This window comes from Bos indicus, chromosome 9, assembly GCF_029378745.1.
Source record: "Bos indicus isolate NIAB-ARS_2022 breed Sahiwal x Tharparkar chromosome 9, NIAB-ARS_B.indTharparkar_mat_pri_1.0, whole genome shotgun sequence".
Classification (NCBI taxonomy): Eukaryota; Metazoa; Chordata; class Mammalia; order Artiodactyla; family Bovidae; genus Bos; species Bos indicus.
This window is the reverse complement of record NC_091768.1, coordinates 9,509,110-9,532,399: the sequence shown is the minus strand read 5'-3', so window position 1 is coordinate 9,532,399 and position 23,290 is coordinate 9,509,110. Positions and strand designations below refer to the sequence as shown.

Here is a 23,290-nt window from a genome sequence, read left to right as displayed (position 1 = left end):
AGATTCAGACCTGGCCATTCTTCCTTTTTTCTATTTCTTTCCTATCCTACTTTTCTCTCTCCCTTAGCACCTGCTAAAATGTAAGAAGCTGTCAGGACACCTGACTTTTAGTTGTCTAGGAAATTTATCTCTCTTCAACCAATGAAAATGTAAGTATTATGCAAAGTTCAAGTATTTTTTATTTTCTTGTTTTTTCTCTGAGTCTTAGATTTCTCTCATTCCTCCCACTTCTAGATCTTATTTGCATTTTAGGCAGAGACACCCCATGGCCAATATCTATCATGTATATTCTCCCAGGGACCAAGTTCCCTTTTTCTATTTCATTCCTGGTGCCACCTCTTTGCTGTCTGTTTCTAATCTTTTCCTGAGAGAAATCTTATTGAACATGTCCTCTGTGAAGTTCAGTAGGCCTCGGTTCCCATCCAGACTCTGACATTTATTGGCTTGTGCCTAGAACAGTTACCGCTTCTCTCTGAGACTCATTTTAATAGAATCTACCTCTTGATGGTTGTGGTGGGAACAGGAATAGGAAGTAAATATCCCTGGTGGGTTTCCTGCCTAGGGCTCTGCTGGAGCAATGCAGAGCTAAGTCATCTACATCCAATGATGGGAGAAACGTGGGAAGGATTTCCAGCCCATTCCTCCTGGAAAAACTGTATTCAAGGAACAAGAAAAAGAAAAAAAAAAAAAAAAAAAGAAAAGGAACAAGAGTCCTAGTCCGCTGAGATGAATTGATGACCTGACTCAACAGTTGGACCACATTTACCATCGCATCTCCCTTTTAAATGACCCACTTCTGTTCTCCAAAGAGACCTAACTGACTGGCTGCTGTCTTTCTTCAGTTTGAACTTCAATGGATGCTGATCCATTGTGACCCCCTGCGACCCAGGAGAGAAACTTGCAATGAGCTGCCAGCCAGGATCACGGTGAGTCCCTAGACTACCTGCAAAGGCCACTTGGAGCCAGCTTACCTCTCTACACCGCCGCAAACTCTCCCCGTCCTCACTGTTTGTCTAAGAGTTCAGGCTTTTGCTGCACAGGCCAGATATTGAAGAAGCGCGGGTCCCACCCACAGTCTGGCGGGTAGAAACCACTTGCGCGGGGGAGGAGGGCGGCGGAAGGGGTATGGATCCAGCTTGGGTGGCTTACGACCCTCCCCAGCCCCCGGACCCCTCACCCCCCAGCCTCTCTCCAGGAAAATGCCGGTCGACTACTCAAGCCCTCGGTGGCACACAGGCCACCTGAGAAGACTCTGGGAACCTCGAGAGGTCCCCAGGGACGGGTGGGGCGGAGGCGGGGAAAGGGTTAAGGGGGACTGTTGTCATTCTATCCGTCCTTTGGCCTGCCAGCTCTCCTCCAATCCCCGGGACCCTCTCCGGGGCCGTTCATAAACAGGAGGAACTCACGCCTCCTGGGCCGGCGCCCCCTCGCATCCCCGGCTCCCGGGGGCGCTCTTGGCGGGGACAAGCGCCACTGCGCGCTCGGCGGGCATGGCTTGGGCGGCGTCGCGCCATGGGGCCCTCGGGCTGCGACTGCTGCTGTCGGGGCTCTGCTTGTGCGCGGCTCAAGTAAGTTGTGCGCGGGTTTAGAGGGGCCGCCTTCTCACTGTCTCCCCCCTCTTCTCTTCTTTCCTTCAGACCATCGACCAGGTAAGCCCGGGGCAAGAAGCCCTGGCGTTTTCCAAGTGCTCGCAGGGCGAGGCGGGGGTGCCTCCGTCGGGGGAAACGCGCGGAGATGCGGAGCATCCCGCGGGCCGCGCGGCTCCGTGCATCCTCGGGCCACGCACCTGCAGCGAGCAAGGTGGGAGGCAGGGGCCCGAGGGGACACCCCGAAGGTCCGAGAACGGGCGCCCCCTCACCGACCGGGCCCCACACTGCAGGCTCGGGCCCTAGAGGCCCGAGGAGGATGGAGGCCGGGGCTTTAATTTTCAGCCGTGCTTCCCTCCTCCCTCCCTCCCCTCCCCGCCCCTGGTCCCGGGCGGCCCGGCCCGGGGAAGGCGCAATCCCAGGCAACCCCGCATCCCGCCTGCGTGGACTCGGCGGCCCGGGCTCACCTCGGAATTTCGGCTGCACCGGGCAGGGGGCTGAGCGGGGCGGAGCCGTTTGAGGTTTCACTTACAAAGACCCCATTGTAACCTGTCTGGTCACCGGGAGTTTAGAAAAACCAAGATTTCCAGATGAAAGAAGCCTTTTTTTTTTTTTTTCCCCCCAATTCAGAAGAGAAAAAAACTAAAATTCCCACGTTTCCTAAAACGCGCCCAAACTTTTAGAGGCCAGCCTTCCGTCGAGCGCCATCAAAGCGGAGCTATTTGCAACCGATAAAAGGGGTCACAACCGGGGGTCGGCCTGAAATTTGGCGTCTTTCTGAAGCGAGGTGCATAGACCTCTTTCAAGAGGAGGATCTGAAGAGAGGCCGGGCCCTCGCCGGGTTTCTCGGCCTCGCCTGTCTCTCCCTAAGAGGGCCCCCCAGTTTTCTTCTGAACGCAGACAGATCTACAAAACCATCCTGGAGTTGATCTGGGGTGGCGCGCCTCGGTTCTGAGCTGCCTCACTTTATCCAAAAGGCTGACCTGCATTTCCTGATTAAACTCAGTAATTCAGTGATCACCATCTTCATGATCCAACCCCATGAGTAAGAGGCCCCCTCTTCCCCACAAAACCCGTTGGGTTAAAGCTCCGTAGACGGGAGGATCCCACTCTGGGGGCCCAGATTCTGCTCTCACCTCACTGTCAGCCTCGTTCAGAACCTCGAGGAGGGGAAGCAACCGCGGTTCCTTGGAAATCTGGTCTCCGTGTGTTACGCTGGGCTTGAACCCGGCCTCCACGAAGCGCTGTCTTTGCGGGGAGGCGGCGGGCTCGGGCCCACCTTCTTGTGCTTGCTCCCGGTGACCCCCTAACCCGCGTGTGCTCTTTTGTCAGAGGGGCCCCCCAGGTGAGCAGGGTCCTCCGGGGCCGCCGGGTCCCCCTGGAGTCCCAGGCATCGACGGCATCGACGTAAGTGTCCACCTCCAGCCCCTGCTCCTCTCCCAGCGGCCCGGGTGGGTTTTTCGAGAGGGCCCGAAGCCCCGTACCCAGAGGCGGGATGGGACGTGGATGAGGGCTGGGAGTGGGGCCTAGATGCCTGAGGACTGCGGAGGGAGGAGGTCCTGCGTCCCGTGGCCCCGGGCGGTTGATCACAGCTCCGTACTACCTGTCCTGTCCCTGTCCCGGAGGGGCCCCAGCACCCTCCACTCACACACTGCCCTGCTTTCCCTCTTGCCTTCCAGGGTGATCGCGGTCCGAAGGGTCCCCCGGGCCCCCCAGTAAGTACATCAGCGCTTTGGCTCTCCACTTCTTTCCTTCCAATGTGGTCTGCAGACCACACTGCACCCGATGAGGCTCAACTTTGCCCCATTTTCTCTTCCTTTTCTCCCCCCTCCTCTCCCCCTCCCTGCCAGGGTCCCCCTGGAGAGCCGGGGAAACCAGGAGCTCCAGGCAAGCCTGGCACACCGGGTGCCGACGTGAGTAGTGGGTGCTGGGGGCATGAAGCCAGGCCCAGTGTGTGTGTGTGTGTGTACACGCGCGCGCGCGTGTGTGTGTGTGTGAGAGAGAGTGAGAGAGAGAGAGAGAGTGCAGCGTGCAGGCGGGTGTGGTCCAAGCTAAGGCGAGACTGGCTCTGATCCTGGCGGTGCCCACGGGCTCGGCGCTGAGACGCGGTTTCTGCGCGAGGGTCTGCGGAGCGTGGAGGGGCCCCGAGGACCGGCGGCACTGGCCTGTCCTCCTCTCTGCTCTGGGAGCAGCGGTGGGTACCGGTTTCTGCCTCTCAGAGGCCACTCCCCACTCACCCCATTGCGGGGTGCTGGGTCTTCGCTCTTGTCCTTTCCCCGGCACCCACTAAGTGAGTTTAGGGAAAGGGCCTGCAGGCAGGGGAGGGACAGAGTCCCCCTAAACCCCGAGGAAGAGACCAGAGAAAGGCAGACTGGGGGAGAGCCTGCCCGGGGCGGGAGTGTGGGGCGGGGCTGGTCCTACACTGGACACGGGGCACGCGGACACATGTGCACCCACGGTTGATTCATGTCACTGGATGGCAAAAAAAGCTGCAGTATTGTAATTAGCCTCCAATTAAAAAAAAAAAAATCTAGACAAATTCAACTCAGAAGACTCGGACTTGATGGTTTCTAGAATGTAAGTAAAAAAACAAAAAACCAAACCTAGCTCTCTGTCTTTCCTCCTGCCTTTCCTTGGTTCACAGTCACTGACAGAAACAAGCTGACTAGGGTTGCTTGAAGCCTGGGAACCAGCAGCCGCCCCCCACCCAACATACGCAGTCACACACCTGCCTCCCGCCATGGGAGACAAGCTCAGATGCTGAGCTGTGTGGTAAACCCGATACTAGTTAACATTTCTTCAGGGAAAAGGACTTCAGGGCTCTCATCTCCTCTCTCCCTACACTGGACTGTTGAGAGTTTACTGAGGGCCACTCCTTGACTTTCCAGCTGGGATACAAAGTAAAGTGATACCCAGACCTCTGCTCTCATAAAACAGACAGTGCTGGGTTCTTCAAGTTACCAACTTATATGATTTCCCCAAACTGAAGACTTTTCTAAATCAAAGCCCTTGAAAACCTATGATTATAGATTCTGAGAACTTTTGGCTAGAGTTTAAGACAGAGTCTTCATTTTGAGAAAAAGAAAAATAGCTAGATGTTAGTGGTTATTAAGATGTGCTTTCTTTATCAAGATTAGTATAATGGGGATATTTGTCTATGCTAGGGACTAAACAGCAACAGCAGCAACAATTCATTGCTTTAGGAGACTGACTTTGTTGTATACTTAAAAGATCCTAGTTTGAACTTCCTATGTAGGCAAAGTGACAGTGCATGAGGTCGCTAGGGACTAATGTTTGGATAATGCAAACTGAATATCAGCCTAATATTTGCAAAATATGAACGGAAATTATATAACTTGTTTGCTATCACACATCTCTTTGAAACACCGTGAATTAGTTGGAACTGTCGCATCCAAATAAAAAAGTCTGATGAATACAAATAAACCAGTAGGTTAGGTTTATTTCTGCATTCCTTTCAACCTTGGACCTTGTTTTATGTGAAAAGAAAATGGATGATTAAATGACTTTATTACTATTATTATTAATTTTTGGCATGGTTGAAACATAAATGAATGACCTGAAGTCTTGTCTTATGATTGAGTTGAATAATTTCAGACAAAGGACTAGACTTGTCTGTGTCTGGGTTTCATGGTGCTTTTGTAGCAGGCTCAACAAATTCTTCTTCCTCTAGTACCATAAAATCATAAAGACAATGTCTGGTTTTACTTTATAGTTTCCACCCTTAAACAGAAATAGGATAAAAAAGAAAATTCTTCAAAATCTTTAGAAGTACAATGTAACTAATAATTGCAAGTACTTTTTTTTTTGTTTATAACTGCAGTATCACAGCATAGATTTCCATTTCCAAATAAGATTTCCAAAGTTAAAAGGTATAAAATAGTAAGGTTTCTTACATCATAGAACTTTGGCTCTGTAAGATCCTCAGGAAGAAACTGATAAGGGCATTTAATCAATTTTCTGGGATGGTAGAGAAAAGCAACAGAAAAAGAAAAAGAAAAGGAAGGAGAGAAAAAAAGTAAGAAGTTCATGCATGTGCCAGGATTTTAGACATTTCTTAGAACTAAGCAAAAAATTAACTATACTAATTTGCATTTGTGTAGAACTTTTTTTAAAGTGCAGTCACAAACATGCTGTATTTTTTGGTAATGTTAACAAATGGTTAATCAGATGGTTTGTTTGGAAGAATCTGAAAAGGATACAGCTTAAAGGTTATTATCCTGAATTAAGTGGATTTTTGACAGAAAAGGTAAATGAGTCATGGCAGCTAGTCTTGTAGGATTATGGCTTGGGTCTCCTGAACTGAGTGGTGGAATGCTGGAAGGAAATTAATAGTGAGGGTTGCTTGCTTTGCCAAGCAGCAGTGGGAAATTTCAGAATACACTGGGCTTTAATTTTATCCTGTATAAAACCTTATCTTCACAAACATTCATATGAAAGCAATTTTTTCTGCCACTGGCAATATATTCCTCTGTCATTTCTTTGACAGATAAGAATGACTGCAAATTGGAGTTTTATGCATATGTTTGTAAATGGAAGTTGTGAGAGACTTACATACATATATATATATAAAACTCTTCTTTTCTTTAGTTTAAGTTGATTCTTTTCCCTTATAGACACATAACATTAAAGAAATCCAAGCTTGGTTGCAAGCTCTGTACTCAAAGGACAACTGTGCTGTTATCATTAATAACTTATACTCTTACAGGCACTTATGATGTGGCATGCATAGTGAGCTCTAAGAGCTCTAAAAGAGTATTTCTTTTCCATTCTTATAGCATCTGTCTAAGATACAGAAAAGAGGAATTAGAATTAAGTACATGAATTATAGTTGTTACGCTGTTTTATAGGAGAGAGATTAGAACATCCTCTGAATGTATACAACTATTATCTGTGATGTTATATGATTAGGATAGTGAGTAATAAAGAAGTTATTCTGAAAGGCAGTGTAAGGGGAAATAGTTAGGCATCAGAGAAATGTGAGGGGGCTGTGAAGCACAGTGCCTGTGGTTAATACCCAGATTTTTTGCTTGTTTTTTTTTTTTTTTTTTTTTGCAGAATCTCTTCTGAATGAGATTTTAAGCTCCCAGAGAGCAGGAAATGTTACTTCATCAGCTTCTAGGATAATCTGACTACATAATAATGATAATAATAAGAAAAGCTAACATTTACTTAGCATCTGCTGTTCCAGGCATGGTTGTAAACACTCTGTGTACACTATCCCAGTGAATCTTCAAAGTTGCCATGTGAGGTAGATATTAACATTATACCCGTTTTACAGATTAGGAAACTGAGGCTCTATGCATTTGAGTAACTTGCCTACAGTGGCCTTGTACTAAGTGGCAGAGCTGGGATTTGAACTAAAAATAAAGATGATGTGGAGTGACAGGTGTGAAATCCCTCCACCCAGTAGGCTAGCCCACATCTCCTGTTCAGTAGCCTTCTGTAATCTTCTGTGCTGCATGTGTTAAATGCTCGGGCAGTGTGCTCAGATTGTAATGGAGATGGAGTCCTGTCCTCACAGAGCCTATGCCTTAATGCATGGCTGTGCCACAACAGAGTTCACTAGATTGGACGCCAGAATACATTTTCATTAACTCACAGCCTCCTTGTGATTAGATGTGGTTTACCATGTCTGGCGTGCTGCGATTCATGGGGTCGCAAAGAGTCGGACACGACTGAGCGACTGATCTGATCTGATCTACCATGTCTTACGGAAGACAGTTGAGACAAGGAGTATCTAGAAGCAGCCTCCAGGTTATCCAGCCACTCTGCTTCTTTATTATGTAGCTGAAGTTCTGCCTTATGTAGTAGCTGCTGCTGCTGCTGCTAAGTTGCCTCAGTCGTGTCCGACTCTGTGCGACCCCAGAGAGGGCAGCCCAGTAGGCTCCTCTGTCCCTGGGGTTCTCCAGGCAAGAATACTGGAGTGGGTATGTAGTAGCTACTGCCCTCCAACTTTGCCAGTGGTTTTAGCCCCTGATTAAATGTGGTTAGTTGGCAGTGTGTGTGGGAACTGACCAGGACGGGTCTTGGAGGGTATATGCGTGAAGTGGGCATTGGAAGTCCCTTTAGTCAGACCTACCCTGAGGTTTATAAAGCCCTTGTGCCACATGTGTTTACAGAGAGCTCCTGGGGTATGGTTTATTTGCTCACATACAGAAGCCAGTGTTCCAGTACCACAAGTGCTCAGCAACTAAGATGTTAAGGCCTGTTCCCAAGTTAGAGCATTGTAATTGTACTAGAGAGACTGAAAATCAAAGTCTGTCAAAAATCCTTCCACGTGTGTTTAATAGCTTTCTTCTTTGGTAAATTTCCAATAATTAGTTTTGTCAACTCACTCTTTTCTATTTCCTTTGATTCAGTCTCTGGAGTTATGAAGGAAATTAATTGATGCAGAGAAATGTAAAAATGGTGGCTGGTGAAATAGTTTTCTATATAAGTTACATGAATGCATTTTATTGATATTTATGCAGACTGACAGATTAAATATGCACTTTCGTGATTCATTTTTAAGTCAGACTTTCATATTTTCAAGGAATTCCTCAATATCATTTTAATTTTTTTCAAAATCTTGCTAATAGATTTTACAAGTTATTTCTATATACATGTGTATATGTGTATGTGCATAATGTATGTATATATTTACATATATAGGTACATATAATTGTATTTTGTAGGGTATAAGTTCAATATTGTATTATAAATGACAACATCTAAAATAAAGGAAAAACTAAAAAGATAAAAATGTGTCTTCATCCAATGTGGAAATTAAGATATACATGTAGTATTATCATGGTTTGATATGTATTTTATATTAGGATGATGATAAAATAAGTACTGGTAGGGAAAGCAACGATGGTTGGAAGTGATGCTTGAATAACTACTTTAGCATTACATGTGATGTTATAAATGTGTTTTACAGTAATGGACTTAGAGTCTACGTACTGAGTGGCACACATGAAAATGTATATTTAATTGTAGCTATTTCACTAAAAGAGATAAACTAGAAACATGCTCTCAAATGATTCAACTTTAAAAGTTAATGTTTTCCATAAGCAGTTGTCATTGCTAGGAGATAACTGAGGGGCTTTAGGTGGCTAAAAGGCAACAATGAGATTGATTAGTTTTAATCACTATCGAAGGAACATTTTAACTCTCAAGATGTTATTGAGAGCTACAGAGACATACAAATATAAAGCATTTTGCTTTATAAATGAAGAGATGCATAACATGGCTAATGGCAGAGCCAAGTCCTGTTGTCCCATTCAGTTCAGTTCAGTTCTGTTGCTCAGTCGTGGCTGACTCTCTGCGACCCCATGAACTGCGCAGCACGTCAGGCCTCCCTGTCCATCACCAACTCCCAGAGTTTACTCAAACTCACGTCCATTGTGTCAGTGATGCCATCCAACCACCTCATCCTCTGCCATCCCCTTCTCCTCCTGCCTTCAATCTTTCCCAGCATCAGGGTTTTTTCAAATGAGTCAGCTTTTCGCATTGGGGGCCAAAGTATTGGAGTTGTCCCATTAGCCTTACCTATTAGAACATTGTAATTATTATTTCCCATTTTTTCAAAGCAGAGACAAAAATACTAAATTATTGAATCCTGTGATAAACAGTGCATTTAGTGGGAAGTTATGAACAGGATACAGTTTATTAACAGAAAGTAACTGTAACAGTCAGATGTCATGTCAGACATTACCTTTGAATAGGAATATAGAAAGGTTTTTCTTTATAAAGACTTGCACCATATGTAGGTAAACTATCCTGCGTGTGATTAATAAATAAAATGGAATTATCCACTTAGTGGCTTGCCTAAGGATGTTGTATTAGTTCTAATATCATCTTGCTTTGTTAGGGATTAACAGGTCCTGATGGATCCCCTGGCTCTGTTGGACCAAGAGGACAAAAAGTAAGTTAGCCTCCTGGTATTAATTGCTCGTATCAATTAAATGCTGAAGCATAATTTTATTGTAGTGTTTCCAAATCAGTTAACAGATTAGTTGTAAAGTGGCTGAAATACACTTGTTCAACCAAAATCATGTTTTATAACAGTTGAATTAAATTGCGTTCAAACAGTAAGGTGGAGTGTTTTAATGATTTTAATATTTATGCAGTTTGCATACTTACATACTCATGCTAAAAAAGCTAAGTACAATGGAGCTATTTTTATTTTTAGGGAGAACCTGGTGTGCCAGGACCTCGTGGATTTCCAGTAAGTAAATGTGAAGTGATTTATAGTCTGTCTTTAGGTAAAATTCTGCCATTGTGAAATTTTTCAATTTAGTTTCTATTTGTTAATATTTCAATTAACAAATAGAAACACACAAAGGGGCCCACATAATATACATCACAAAGAGATTATGGCTTATCTGCTATGATAAGCATTCTGACTATGAGTAGAAAATTTCAGAGCAATTTGAACGTATGGTGTAAAATATATACATCTGTTTGCAGGTGGCATTTACCAATGGAAATAACCCCCTCTCTGTTCCCATTGATGGAAACTGTATCTCACGTAACAGCAGCAAATCTAAGTATTTGGTGTTTAGACCTCGGCATCACGCCACTTTCTTCACAACTGGTTTTATGTCTAATGAAATACGAGCCATATTATCACCCACCTGCTTCCCTGGCGAGGCTTTTTCCACGTTGCACAGTCCACCAGACTTGTGTTATTTCTAGCCAGAGGAGAGCTGGATTCTCAGGCTGCTGTTTTTTTTTTTTTTTCCTATTTGTTCTTCATTCCTTTTTTGTTCTTGCTATTAATCTGTGTTTTTCCTCTTTGTTTTCTATTTGCACTGCTTCCTTTGCCATATTTCATCTTTTCCATTATAAGTCTATTTTCAGAGGTGAAGAGTTTGCTGGCTTTCCCCCCACATTTTTAGCTCAGAGCTCAACATCTTATAGAGATGCCTTTAAAAAAATTCATCAAATCTCTAGGTCTCTTGATAATGAAATAACTTTTTGATTACTTTGGTATCTTCAAGCATAACATTTATTTCCCACATTGATCCACATATTATAATGTTCAAATAGAAGTAATTTTTCAAAGAGTGCCTTGAAAACTCCCCATTTACCATTGAAACATATTACTCATGTGAAATTCATGCTTGTTGTGGCTGCCTAAATAATTAGAAATAATAGCATCATTATCAGAGGATGTGATTCCCCTGGATGCTTCATATATGGATGGATATTTTAGAAAATATCTAAGTCTATCTTAGATATTTCTGTCTAGAAAATACGAAGTCTGGAAGTACAAGCTGTCAGGAATATGGTGTCAGAGACAGCTGTGCATATGAGGGATTCAAGACCGCAGAGGGGAGAGAATGGCGAGGCGGTCCAAGGCTGGGAGACTGAGCCCTGAAGGCAGCAGTGCTCAGTTTTATTAAATTCAACCAGCACAGAGTCAGAGCTCTTTGTGTGCTGGGCCCTGTGCTTGGAATTGAGGCTTGGAGGCTGCATAAGGCGTGGTTTCAATCCCTGGTTACACTCAGTTTGATGTTGCTCAAGAGATAGTAAATGTAAGGGAGTGGGAGACAGAATGACTGGTTTTAAAATAAAATTCAGCATAAATGAGGATCCCACTGGAGGTCATTTCAAGAGTGACACCATTTTGTTTTCCATTTCTACTGGATTTGGTGTCTGGACACATAGCCTTACCTGTCAAGGGGTGTATTCCTAAACACTTTGGTTCTCCCCTTCCTCTCTGTGCTAAATGTTTGGGCAATTTCCAAATATCATATTATAAATTTTAAAGCAATGTTGTCTTACTTTTAATGTCGGTTTCTTATAAAACATGACAAATGATATCATTTATATGTGGAAGCTAAAATATGCTACAAGTGAACTTCTTTACAAAACAGAAATAGACTCACAGGCATAGAAAACAAGCTTGTGGTTACAAAAGAGGAAAGGAAGGGAGGGATACATTAGGAATTTGGGATTAACAAATAGAAACTGCTGCTGCTGCTGCTGCTAAGTCGCTTCAGTCATGTCCGACTCTGTGCGACCCCGTAGACGGCAGCCCACCAGGCTCCCCTGTCCCTGGGATTCTCCAGGCAAGAACACTGGAGTGGGTTGCCATTTCCTTCTCCAATGCAGGAAAGTGAAAAGCGAAAGTGAAGTCGCTTCAGTCGTGTCCGACTCTGTGTGACCCCATAGATAGGAGCCCACCAGGCTCCTCCGTCCATGGGATTTTCCAAGTAAAAGTACTGGAGTGGGGTGCCATTGCCTTCTCCAACAAATAGAAACTATTGCATATAAAATAGATAAGCAGCAAGGACCTACGGTATAGCACATGTTCACTATTTTGTAATAAACTAAAGTGGGAAGGAATGTGAAAAAGTCCAGTTGTGATATGCCTCTTTGTGAGGACTGGTAAATTCTCCTGACAGCAAGCATGGATGACCTCTTTACTTGCTGTGCTAAGTCGCTTCAGTCGTGTCTGACTCTGTGCAATGCTATGGACTATTATAATCTATTAGGCTCCTCTGTCCATGGGATTCTTCAGGCAAGAATACTGGAGTAGGTTTTCTTTACTTTGCTTTTCTTAAAAAAAAAAAAAAAAAAAAAAAAGTTTGAAAAAAATACTACAGGCTAGCTACAGGATAGACATCAAAAGAACATTTGAGGAGCTGAAGCAAGCTTCTTCATTTAGAAGTGGGGCCGAGTTTGCTTTCTTTACCCAGTCCTTTCTTTTCGAATGAGCATTTTATGTTGATTTAGGGATAGACTTTGTAGTTTATTTCTGAACTGAGTTAGTTCTGTATTTACAGAAGTAACTTCTGTAGCTATTTCTGTAACTACTGTATTTACATGAAGTAGGGCTCCTGTATCGTAACAACTTTTATTTTAACCTTTTAGGGCCGTGGTATTCCAGGACCCCCTGTAAGTATCATCCCTTGGTTTGTTTTACGTAGTCTATAAGAATGGCCTGTTTCTCAGATCCCAACCTTGGTCCCCAGTCAGCACTCTACCCGTGGTGCTGACAGTGTCCTCCCTTAGGGATCTTAGGTGGCTACTGTGACAGCACGCCTATTCTACTAAAAATATTTTATTAACTTAAGAAATTTCTGTTAATTTAAGAAATTTCCATTTTAAGTAATTACTCTTCGGTCAGATGAGTTGTTGTCTCATTGGAAGCCAAAGCTAGCACAGATCCATCATTCTGAGTCAGTTGTTTATCGTATTTGATATCACTTGTCATAAATTGTGAAAACGTCATAAATCACCATGTCCCTCTAATTTGTTGATTTCAGGGTCCTCCTGGGGGAGCAGGACTCCCTGGAGAGCTTGGCCGTGTGGGACCGATTGTGAGTACCAGACACACAAACACAGCGAGTTGACAGATGTTTGCTGACTTAATAGGAGGTGTTACCGGGGATGGCAAACTGCCCTATGTGTGTTTCCCCTGCAAATCCAAGACACGGCAATAAGTTTAATTCCAGTTTATAATGCGGATGAGGACCAGGGTAATAATGCTATCTCATTTTTGTAGAGTGATTTTATTTATTTTTTTCTCCTGTTAGTCCTCTACAATCCTTATTTATTCAACTACATATTTCCATTTCACATTTTCTTCTGTAATGGTTTAATTTTTTTTAATTTAATTTAATTTTTAAACTTTACATAATATTTTTTCCCAAAGTTCTCAGCTGAACTTTTCTTCCCAACTTCTAGAATTAGTGATTAAGCCAAGAAGTGTCACCTTCATTTTACAGACTCAGTTGGGATTGGGGTCCGGTGTCTTTTGTATGAGTTTCTCTGTATGAAATGAGTGAATAGTCTAAAATCATTCCCAGGTATGTTTATGTTAGCATCGTAAAATCATAATCGAACCGACAGAACTTTAGTCAATAGAGAGCTGAACTGCATGGGAGAAATTGATGTTAATATTCAATAAATATTCCAAAAATCTTGAAGTAGTGATGTTATCTGAAGAATCGACAATAGTAAATCCATTGAAAGCAGGAGCCACATGTATACCTATCTAGCTTCTCTGTAGGTGCTGCTGTTTAATAAATTTATTTACTGAATGCAAGAATGCATATAAAATGATTATAAAGTGGAGTGTAAGATGCTTTGGTTTATGATAGAATATTAGAAGGACAAGGTGTGCGGGGAGGAAGCGCTGGTGATTAAGTCTAGCTGGAATCCACTTTCATCTGAATGGCATATTTAGCCATCTTTGCTCTTCTGTAGCATTTGCAGTTGCCTGCGGTGACAGACTGAGGGTCAGCTTCCGGGTGAAGAGTCCAGCGCTGACTGGCCCTGAGAGGTTGCCTTCCTGTTCACAGTCTCAGGCAGGGGTGAGCTGCCCTTAGCTGGGCGGCGCTGGCAGTAGCGACTATTCTGGTTCCCCTGAATATCAACTAGAAAAATGCATAGTGTTTCCATAGTGATCAGTGATCAGTGTATAGAGAAGAACTGGCTCTTTTCCCCAAGTCTCCCTCCGCCTTCTCTTACTTTGATGAGGCTGGAACTCCTTTATTCTTCTAGCTTTGTGGGACTAATTGGATTGCGGGTCACCCATTGATTTTGGTGGCAGGCCTATGCAGGCTGAGCTCTGCAGGGTGTGTAGGAATGTCAGTTTCTCATACCTCACCTGTTTTGTGCACTGTGTCTTGACGTGTGTATAACCGCTGTGTCACAATTTTCAAATAACTTAGGGCGACCCTGGGAAAAGAGGACCACCGGGCCCCCCTGGCCCTCCGGGACCCAGTGTAAGTTATTTGCAGTTTGAATTTCTCTGTGTCTGAAAGTTGGGATTATAGAACCCTAAGAGCCAAAAATGAAAGGGCTTTTAAATTGAATCATTGTCCTAAAATTTCAAAATGGCTATGATATTTTCACTCATTCAGAGCATGATCTTTTAAGGCCAGTATAGTTGAGAAATCACAATAATTTGAAAGGTGATTTTCAAGGGAATGGTTTATGCATTATATTTGAAGTGCTTTGAGGCTTTTGAGTTCTCAAATGCTCAAAACTTGGACATATAAAAGGAACATTTTCAAATGAACTAGTTTTTATGAAGGATTTATACAATGAACAATTTAAAAAATGAGGTTAATTGGGAGATAATCCATACTTTTAACTTATGATTCAGAATTCTCCATATTTTCTATTCTGTCATTTTACTTCTCTTCAATCCTGTGAAATAAATAATGTATTAAAATTTAGATTTCTCCAAACAGAATAGACCCATGAGTGAAGTTTCTAGAATATTAGCATATCTTAGACTATTTATTCCTTATAGCTTATTGAAAAAAATACATTTACTGTATTTGTCAAATGAACATTTTATTATTAGTAGTGAATTAAATATTTCACTATATTCTTAACTTTAACATTTTCTTTAGGGAACAATTGGCTTTCATGATGGAGATCCATTGGTAAGACATTTTCCTTTGAATAAAATACACTTTTGTCAAAGACCAGGAATTCTCTTTAGAAGATGAATTCTCTTTAAGATGATCTTGCTAGAATATGTTGTATTTTCATGTTTTATTTTACTCAGATGGCAGAGCAATTTGTTGGACTGGTGGACTGGTCATTTATACATACTCACACTAACTTTTTCATTATAGAATTATCTTTCTTTTTCCATAATCTTTTTTACTTTATGGAGGAGACCTGCTTTTCACCAGAGCACTCCAATTTTAGAAGATCTAAGTCCAATAATACTCTCTAAGACTTGTTTTATTAATAGACTGATACTCAAACAGTAGGAAAAGTGCACTAAATGCAGTTTTGGTCAATTTGTTGGGGGGGACGTGACCTTCAGGACAGAGCTGTTGGATTGGAGGGGGAGAGGTTGGTCTGCAAATGTTTTATTTCTTGAACAAATTGAATCTGAAATAATATGTAAAAATAGTAGTATTCATTAAATCTGGATGGTGGATACGTGGGGAAAGGGTTTGTTATGTTCTTTGTATGTTTCTGTAAGCTAGGAATATTTCTGAGTTTATAAGTAAATAAAAAAGGAAAGAGTAGCCAGAGTTATTTAATGAATAGACTTGCATTGGGATTCTGCAGCTGGAAACCCTAAAAGATGTATCATTTTATCACGAAGCAGAGGCTCTCAGTTACTCTCTTTCTGTTTCTCTGGCAGTGTCCCAATTCCTGCCCACCGGGTCGTTCGGGATACCCAGGTCTGCCAGGCATGAGGGTAAGACAATAATGTCCGTGCTGTATTCTGTCTTCAAGAGTATGATCCATACGAAAAACAGAGGCTGTCCCTGAAGCATTGGCCTTGCTCGCGCACAGACCCCACCCTGATGGGTTAGGCAAGTCTGTGTCGCTTATTCGGCGGCTTTGTCTGTGGTCCTTTTTCAGTCCTGGAAGTTCCCACTGGTATGCTGACAGCTATCCCTAACAAGACACAGATACTTGGCTATTCAGTGCTTCTGTTTCTCAGGGAAGATATATCAATGAAATGCACTGGATTGAGAGACTCTAGAACGCCAGATGAAGGTTCAGAAGTTTACTCCAATAGTGAGAGACGGGGGCCAGGGACTGTACATTTAATGTATTTCAAACTGTTTTAGTCAAAATAAATTGGAAAAACTGTGCAAAATAGAGGGGAAAAAAAGACACTTTCCAAATGTGTTTTTCTCTCACACTGCCATCATAATTGCTTCAAAATTACCCATTGGAATAAAGAAATAAATACCAAATGCTGGGGTTAATCGGCTTTCTCTCTCTAGTCTATGAGTCTGAAATTATTTTGAAAAATTCCAAATCAGGGGAGTTGTGCCAAGATCCAAAAGACTCCGAGGCAATGGGTTTCCCATTGCAGTTTTCTCTAAGGTTAGCTTGGGTGTGCACCCATAATGCAGAAGACGGGGGCCTGGATGGGTGTCTTATTTTTCATGGAAACTTGAATCTTGGAACAAGAAAGGTTTTCAGGACAAAACTCTAATAGACAATATTTGGAATGTTTATTTCACATTTATTTCATGTTACTGATCCAAAGGGTTAGGACAGGTGTCCTGACAGTGAAAGATGGGAGTTTCTTGTGCTTTGCAGCCTTTGCTGACTGCTGTTTATAGCTGTCTATTTGCACTTAAAAAGCAGAGACATTACTTTGCCAACAAAGGTCCATCTAGTCAAGGCTATGGTTTTTCCAGTAGTCGTGTATGAATGTGAGAGTCGGACCATAAAGAAAGCTGAGTGCTGAAGACTTGATGCTTTTGAACTGTGGTGTTGGAGAAGACTCTTGAGAGTCCCTTGGACTGCAAGGAGATGAAACCAGTCCATTCTAAAGGAAATCAGTCCTGGGTTTTCATTGGTAGGACTGATGTTGAAGCTGAAACTCCAATACTTTGGCCACCTCATGCTCAGAGTTGACTCATTGGAAAAGACCCTGATACTGGGAGGGATTGGGGGTGGGAGGAGAAGGGGATGACAGAGGATGAGATGGTTGGATGGGATCACTGACTCAATGGACATGAGTTTGAGTGAACTCCAGGTGTTGGTGATGGACAGGGAGGCCTGGTGTGCTGCAGTCCATGGGGCCATAAAGAGTCGGACATGACTGAGTAACTGAACTGAACTGAATTTGTACTTAAACTGTGCACAAGAAGGGGCAGAAAGTTGTACATCGGGGGAAGCCCTTCTTCTGCCTCAAGTAAGGCCGTGGGTGCAGAGGAGGAAAAGGGTTTTCAGAGGAGGCTCTGGAGAGCAGGGGGCAGCTGGTCTTGTGGGTCAGCGGTCCACCTCTGGAGAATGAGTTACTGATGTTGGAGGAGACCCAGCTGTGAGAGGAAGTTGGGGAAGAAGGGATCTAGACACCAGCGGGCAGTGTCATTATCTAGTTACTGACCTAGGTAATGGAGAATTTGTTATTCCAGGACAGAGTTAACTGAAACTGATACCTATTATATACAGTTGTGTAGTACACATGGTGTTTTAAAATTCTTCTAAGGCTGTCATTTCTTTGTGACATAACCTTTCTCTTAGCGGCATGTTGACTTACATTTAGGGGAGCAAGGTCACTTTATGAGCCATCTGACCACTTTCTGTGTCAAATCCAACACATTTATTTATTTCTCATGTATTTTATGAGAAATAAATACTTATGTATTTTTGCATTTGTTAGGGTCATAAAGGAGCTAAAGGAGAGATTGGTGAACCTGGAAGACAAGGTCACAAGGTAAGGACAGGAATATTTAGTGGGTACATTGTGATTAAGAAGTTGTAATGACCTTCATTGTAAGGGCTTATAAGGAATAACAAAGCATGATTTTTGCCCCTTCCTTTTCCAGTGATGATTGACAAGTTCTCAGTAGATGCATCAATATTCTGACTAAGCATCATATCCTAAGGTTGTTCAGTTACAAAAAAAGAACAAAGAAAGCACCATACACTTTCATTCCTTCCTGTGTTGCTACCCCTCACTTTCCTTTTCTAATCAATAACACTCAGCTCTTTTCCTTGATGCTTTTGATAGTCAAATGTTATTCAAGCTGGTTGTTCCACTCCACTAGACAAAATTTTATGACAAGTGTAAAATTTTATGACAAGTGTTGCTGAGACAAGCAAACAGGGAATTTGATAATTGGCTTATAGCTTCTCAAGTTCTGAAATAATTTTTGTTTGTTTCTGACTTCATTTCAATATAACTTAGGCTTTGAGTCATCTGGAAGTTAGCAATAGCACTTATATTGATTTTGGGTAGAAACTTGGAATCCACAGCACAACTTATAGTGGAGCTAGCATGTCCTGCAAGGCTGAAATTTAAAGTAAGGTGACCTATTTGTCTTTTTTTGTCCACTAGGATGAAATCGCCTTAGAGTAACTAAGAATTTGACTTCTTATATGGTAGAATACTTGTCCCTGTAAATTCCATAATATTTTTACAAAGTCAAACTGTTCTTATTAATGTGGGTCATCTAGACTTTGTTGAATATGTCCATTTACACCCTTTACAGGGTGGCAGAAGTCTGTCTTTCGAGGTTAAGACCTTGAGAAGAAATTTATTAATATCTTCAGGCACTAATATTCTTGAATTCCTTCAGAAAAACTATTGAACAATCTCAGATAATGAAGATAAATAAACCAATTTCCTGTACCTTATTACAGTGTGAACTTACATTTTAAGTAACTTACTTTTATTACTTAGGCTCTGAATAGTTGAGCCATTTTATTCATCTGGCATATCACAGGTGGATTCTTGATGACAAACTGGAGAAAATTATAAAAACATCAAGTACTTTGGATGTTTTTCTGTGTGCCCGTTCCTCCATTGAATTTTTAAATTTGTAACAAAAAAATCAACAAATATTTATTAATCCCTGTTATGTGCCAGGGTTTATTCTACGGGCTAAGGGCACAGAAATGAATAAATATGTCTGATGTCGCTAATTTAAGTATGACATATCCATATAATAGAATATCATCTAACCACAGAAACAGAATATTAACCCACACTGAAAGACACCTCGAGATAATATGTATAATAAAGCAGATTTAGTGGACTTCTGCTGTTTTGATGCCCTGTATCCTTTCCTCTCTTTTTGGTGACCCCTTCTCTTTGGGAAACTTCCACTTCCCCATCCCATGGGGTTTGGGAATGAAATAGTCAATCAGAGGTCTCTCTACTCACCCATGAAACTAGTATTTTTGAGACCTATGCAAGCCAGTTATCTGAACTTCTTAAGTGGGGAACCTGCAAAATTCTTGGTGTGGTAGGTAACTGGCCAAAATTTTCATGAAAAAACTTTTCATAGTTAAAAATTGTTGACTGTTCCTTTAATTTATTTCACATGCCTATGTCCCTAAAAGTTTCAGTGGCTGTCTTTGACAATTGATCTATAAAGATAATATAACTCCTTGAAAAATGAAACCTGAAAGGGCTAATGGATGCATTTAGTTGCGAACTGAAAGCAGAAAGATGAAGAATTAAGACTAGGGTCTTGAAGTTTGCTTTCAGATTCACAATTTTGCATTGAATTTACTCCACAAATTAGTTAATGAATATTTTAAAAAATTGGTTATGAATCTAAGAATGAACCATCAAAAAAACTTTCAGTAGAATGATAATAAATTGCTATTCCTAAATTTGTCATTTAGCTTTATGGTTATTGATTAGTTACTGTGTGCTATTCGCCTGTTGGTAAAATATTTAAATCGACTATGTTACTCTAAGTTTTAACAAGAATCATTAGGAAAATACCCCAAGCTCTACTAATGAAAAATTATTATCACTGTTGTTTTTATACTTAGGTGGGGAAATACAAGTAGTATTTAATTATACATGTCTTGATTATCTACTCCATGAACTAACAAAAATCCACTATAAAAGACTCTCAGAGTTTATTCAGAAATCAAGTGTAAATGATTTAGGTATAGCCTAGTTCTTTGCTTTGTGTGGCCAAATGTTCTGTATTAATACTGCTACTAATTTTTTTTTGGTATTTCTTTGTGTATGTGTGAAAAAAAAAAATCTCCAAATACAAAGTTGCAGCCTGTGGAACAAGAAAATAAGTGAACTGAACCATGTAATAAACAATAGAATTGGATTTTAATCTACTATTATGTACATATATTAAACATTAAGATATTTTTCTAATAACTAACTTCACAATTTAAGTTTTTTGTTACCATAGGAAATTTAGGGTAGTGTATCTATTATAAAAAGCAAAATCCTAGTCAGAGAGAAAATGGCTTTTTCAGAGTCCATAAAGTAATCTTTCTGTAAGAAATAGTAGTACTTGGATTTCTGTTTAGAATATCCTAACATTTAAAAATATATCAGAGGGAATTCCCTGGTGGTCCAGTCCCTGGGACCCAGTGCAATTCAGGGAGCCTGAGTTTGATCCCTCGTCAAGGAGCTAGATCTCACATGCTGCAGCTAAAATCTGGTACAGCCAAATAAATAAATAAAGTAAAAACACATGTATCAGAGATCATATAACTGATATAAAAAGTCAAAGGAATAACTAGAAAACACGATGAAAGAGGAGTCCATCGGTAGTAGCCACCAGATAGTCAAAATACCTTAGAACACACTTAAGTATTCAGTCTGAAAAAAAGAACGAAACTTTATTGATGGAAAGAAACAGGAAACATTTTGACCAAATCAGAAGATATACTGAGTTCCACAATGGAAAGATTCAATATCGTAAAGATTATTTCTCTATATGTTCTATTAATTTAATGAAGTTCTAATACAAAGCAAGCAGCCTTTTTTGGTGAAGATCCGCCCGACAATTCTAAAGTTCATGTCTAAGGGTATACATTTAGGAAAACCTGAAAAAGTATAACTGTAAATGAAAAATAAGAGTAAATGAATTCTCCCAATCAAAGATTAAAATGTATTATAGAATCTCAATAATTAAAATGTTGTGGTGTTGACAACATCATATAGTAAACCAGTAGAGCTTAATAGGAAGTCCAGAAACAAGTATATTTATCAATTTAATACATGTTAAAGATGAATTTTCCAACCTATGTGGGGAGAATTTATTATTCAGTAAATGCTATTGAATAGAGTGCCAGTAAGAGGGAAAATAGAAGGGGAAAAAGGGGAAGCAAAGACAGATTTTCTCTTCTTGGGCTCTAAAATCACTGCAGATGGTAACTGCAGCCCTGAAAATAGAAGATGCTTGCTTCTTGGAAGGAAAGCTATGACAAACCTAGACAGTGTATTAAAAAACAAAGTCATCACTTTGCCGACAGAGGTCCATCTAGTGAAAGCTGCGGTCTTTTCAGTAGTCATGCACGGATGTGAGTGTTGGACGATCAAGAAGACTGAGCACCAAAGAACTGATGCTTTCAGACTGTGATGCTGGAAAAGACTTTGAGAGTCTCTTGGACAGTAAGGAGATCAAACCAGTCCATCCTACAGGAAATCAACCCTGAATATTCATTGGAAGGATTGCTGCTGAAGTTGAAGCTCCAACACTGTGGCTACCTGATGCGAAGAGCCGACTCATTAGAAAAGACTCTGATGCTGGGAGAGATTGAAGGCAAAAGAAGAGGGCAGCGGAGGATGAGACGGTTGGATGACATCACTGATTGAAAGGACATGAACTTGAGCAAACTCCGGGAGGCAGCAAGGGACAGGGAAGCCTGGCGTGCTACAGTCCGTGGCGTCACAAAGAGTCAGACACGACTTAGCGACTGAACAACAACAAGAAGAAGGAAAAAAGAGATTTCTACTTTGTGTTTACATAAAAATAAATTACTGATAATTGAAGACTTCTACATAAGAAATTAAATGATATGTATAAAATTACTAGAAGAAAAATATAGATGAATATTTATTTATTTTTGGGAGGCAGATAAGGCTTTTCTAAGGATGACACCAAAAGTAGAAGTCATGGAAGAAAAGCCTGATTTAAATAAATTAAAAAATTGTGCATGGTATGAAAACTGTAATAAAAGAATTAAAATGAAAATCATAATAGAAATATAGTTTATGGAAAAGTTTGTGTAGTGTGGTCACACTTCCCTAATAATACACCCACAACACACACACCCACACCCACACCCACACACACACACACACAAAGTACCTGAATGCATACACACCCTTCCTCTGTGTCTCCGTGTCTGTCTCTTCCTCCCTCCCTCTCCTCCTCTCTCCCTCTTTAGGAAAATTTTGGAAAGGATAGCATCTAAAATGTTACTGGTGTTTATAGTTGAAAAGTGGGATTGGGTGACTTTATTGCTATACTTGTTTGTATTTTCTGAATAGTCTTCAGTTAATATGGATTACTCTTATAAAATAGTTTAAGAAAGTATAATAGACTAATTCAGGGGGTGCAGAGTTAGACTGAGCCCACTTCAGGTCAGTTCCTGGAATAGCAATTGATGCCCTACTCTGTGTTGCTTTTCAGGGTGAAGAAGGGGACCAGGGTGGACTGGGAGAAGTTGGAGCTCAAGGACCTCCGGTTAAGTATTTTTCAGTCTTACGCTGCATGATCCCAGTGGTCACTGGAGGATATCATTACTTCTGCAGTTTGGGAGAGGACACGCAAAAATATTTCTGTAAAATTCACAGTTTTTTCACTTTTTATATAAAATACAGCATCTGTCAAGGAACACACAGATTTGTAAAAAATATGCTTTTTGGAATATTTATGCAAAAGCTCTCCTTGAGAGATAATACATGTCATTCCCATGTCTCTGCTATTGACCCAAATATTTCTGGAATTCTTTTTGATTTATGTTTAGAGTCAGTAAGTGAGCCACAGTCAGTAAGGGAGCCTCTTTAATCTGATTTGGCCACATCTCATTTTGTGTCCTGAGCTGGATCATCTTGAAATGTATATTTCAGGCCGTTCCTAACTGCTTTACAGAGACTGTAGACTGGGACTGACCTGGATGTAAAACAGAGCTGGTGTAGGGGCAGTGAGAACACAGGGAAATGCCTGGCCTAGAGCCCATTTGTCTTAAGCCAGTGTGGACAGTTAGCAAGTTGTCTGGAAGTGGCCAGCCTGCTTTCCTGATGCTGTGTCTGTCCCTGTTGTTCCCCAGGCAGCATGTCTACAGCATCTGTTTCTGGATCCCTGCAGCTGTGGGGCCAGAAGTCTAGAATGATAACATTCAGGATTGAAGCGGATTCTAGAAATAACACCCTGCATCCTCAGTTTGAGGATTACCCACTGCTGTGCCGGAGAAGGGATAAGATGGGTTCCTACTGCCCCAAACCGAAATTCAGAGTATCTTTTATTGTA

General features: G+C 41.5%; 1 protein-coding gene across 1 annotated transcript in view; it reads left to right on the top strand.

The window, feature by feature from the left end:
• COL9A1 (collagen type IX alpha 1 chain) overlaps positions 1 to 23,290 on the top strand; it is a 90,085-nt gene that overhangs the window by 23,373 nt on the left and 43,422 nt on the right. Inside the window, 13 exon segments of the mRNA XM_070795675.1 lie at positions 843 to 942; positions 2,914 to 2,993; positions 3,266 to 3,301; positions 3,437 to 3,499; positions 9,460 to 9,513; positions 9,781 to 9,816; positions 12,471 to 12,494; positions 12,866 to 12,919; positions 14,276 to 14,329; positions 14,966 to 14,998; positions 15,718 to 15,774; positions 17,707 to 17,760; positions 22,451 to 22,504. Coding sequence (XP_070651776.1) covers positions 843 to 942; positions 2,914 to 2,993; positions 3,266 to 3,301; positions 3,437 to 3,499; positions 9,460 to 9,513; positions 9,781 to 9,816; positions 12,471 to 12,494; positions 12,866 to 12,919; positions 14,276 to 14,329; positions 14,966 to 14,998; positions 15,718 to 15,774; positions 17,707 to 17,760; positions 22,451 to 22,504 — 699 coding nt within the window.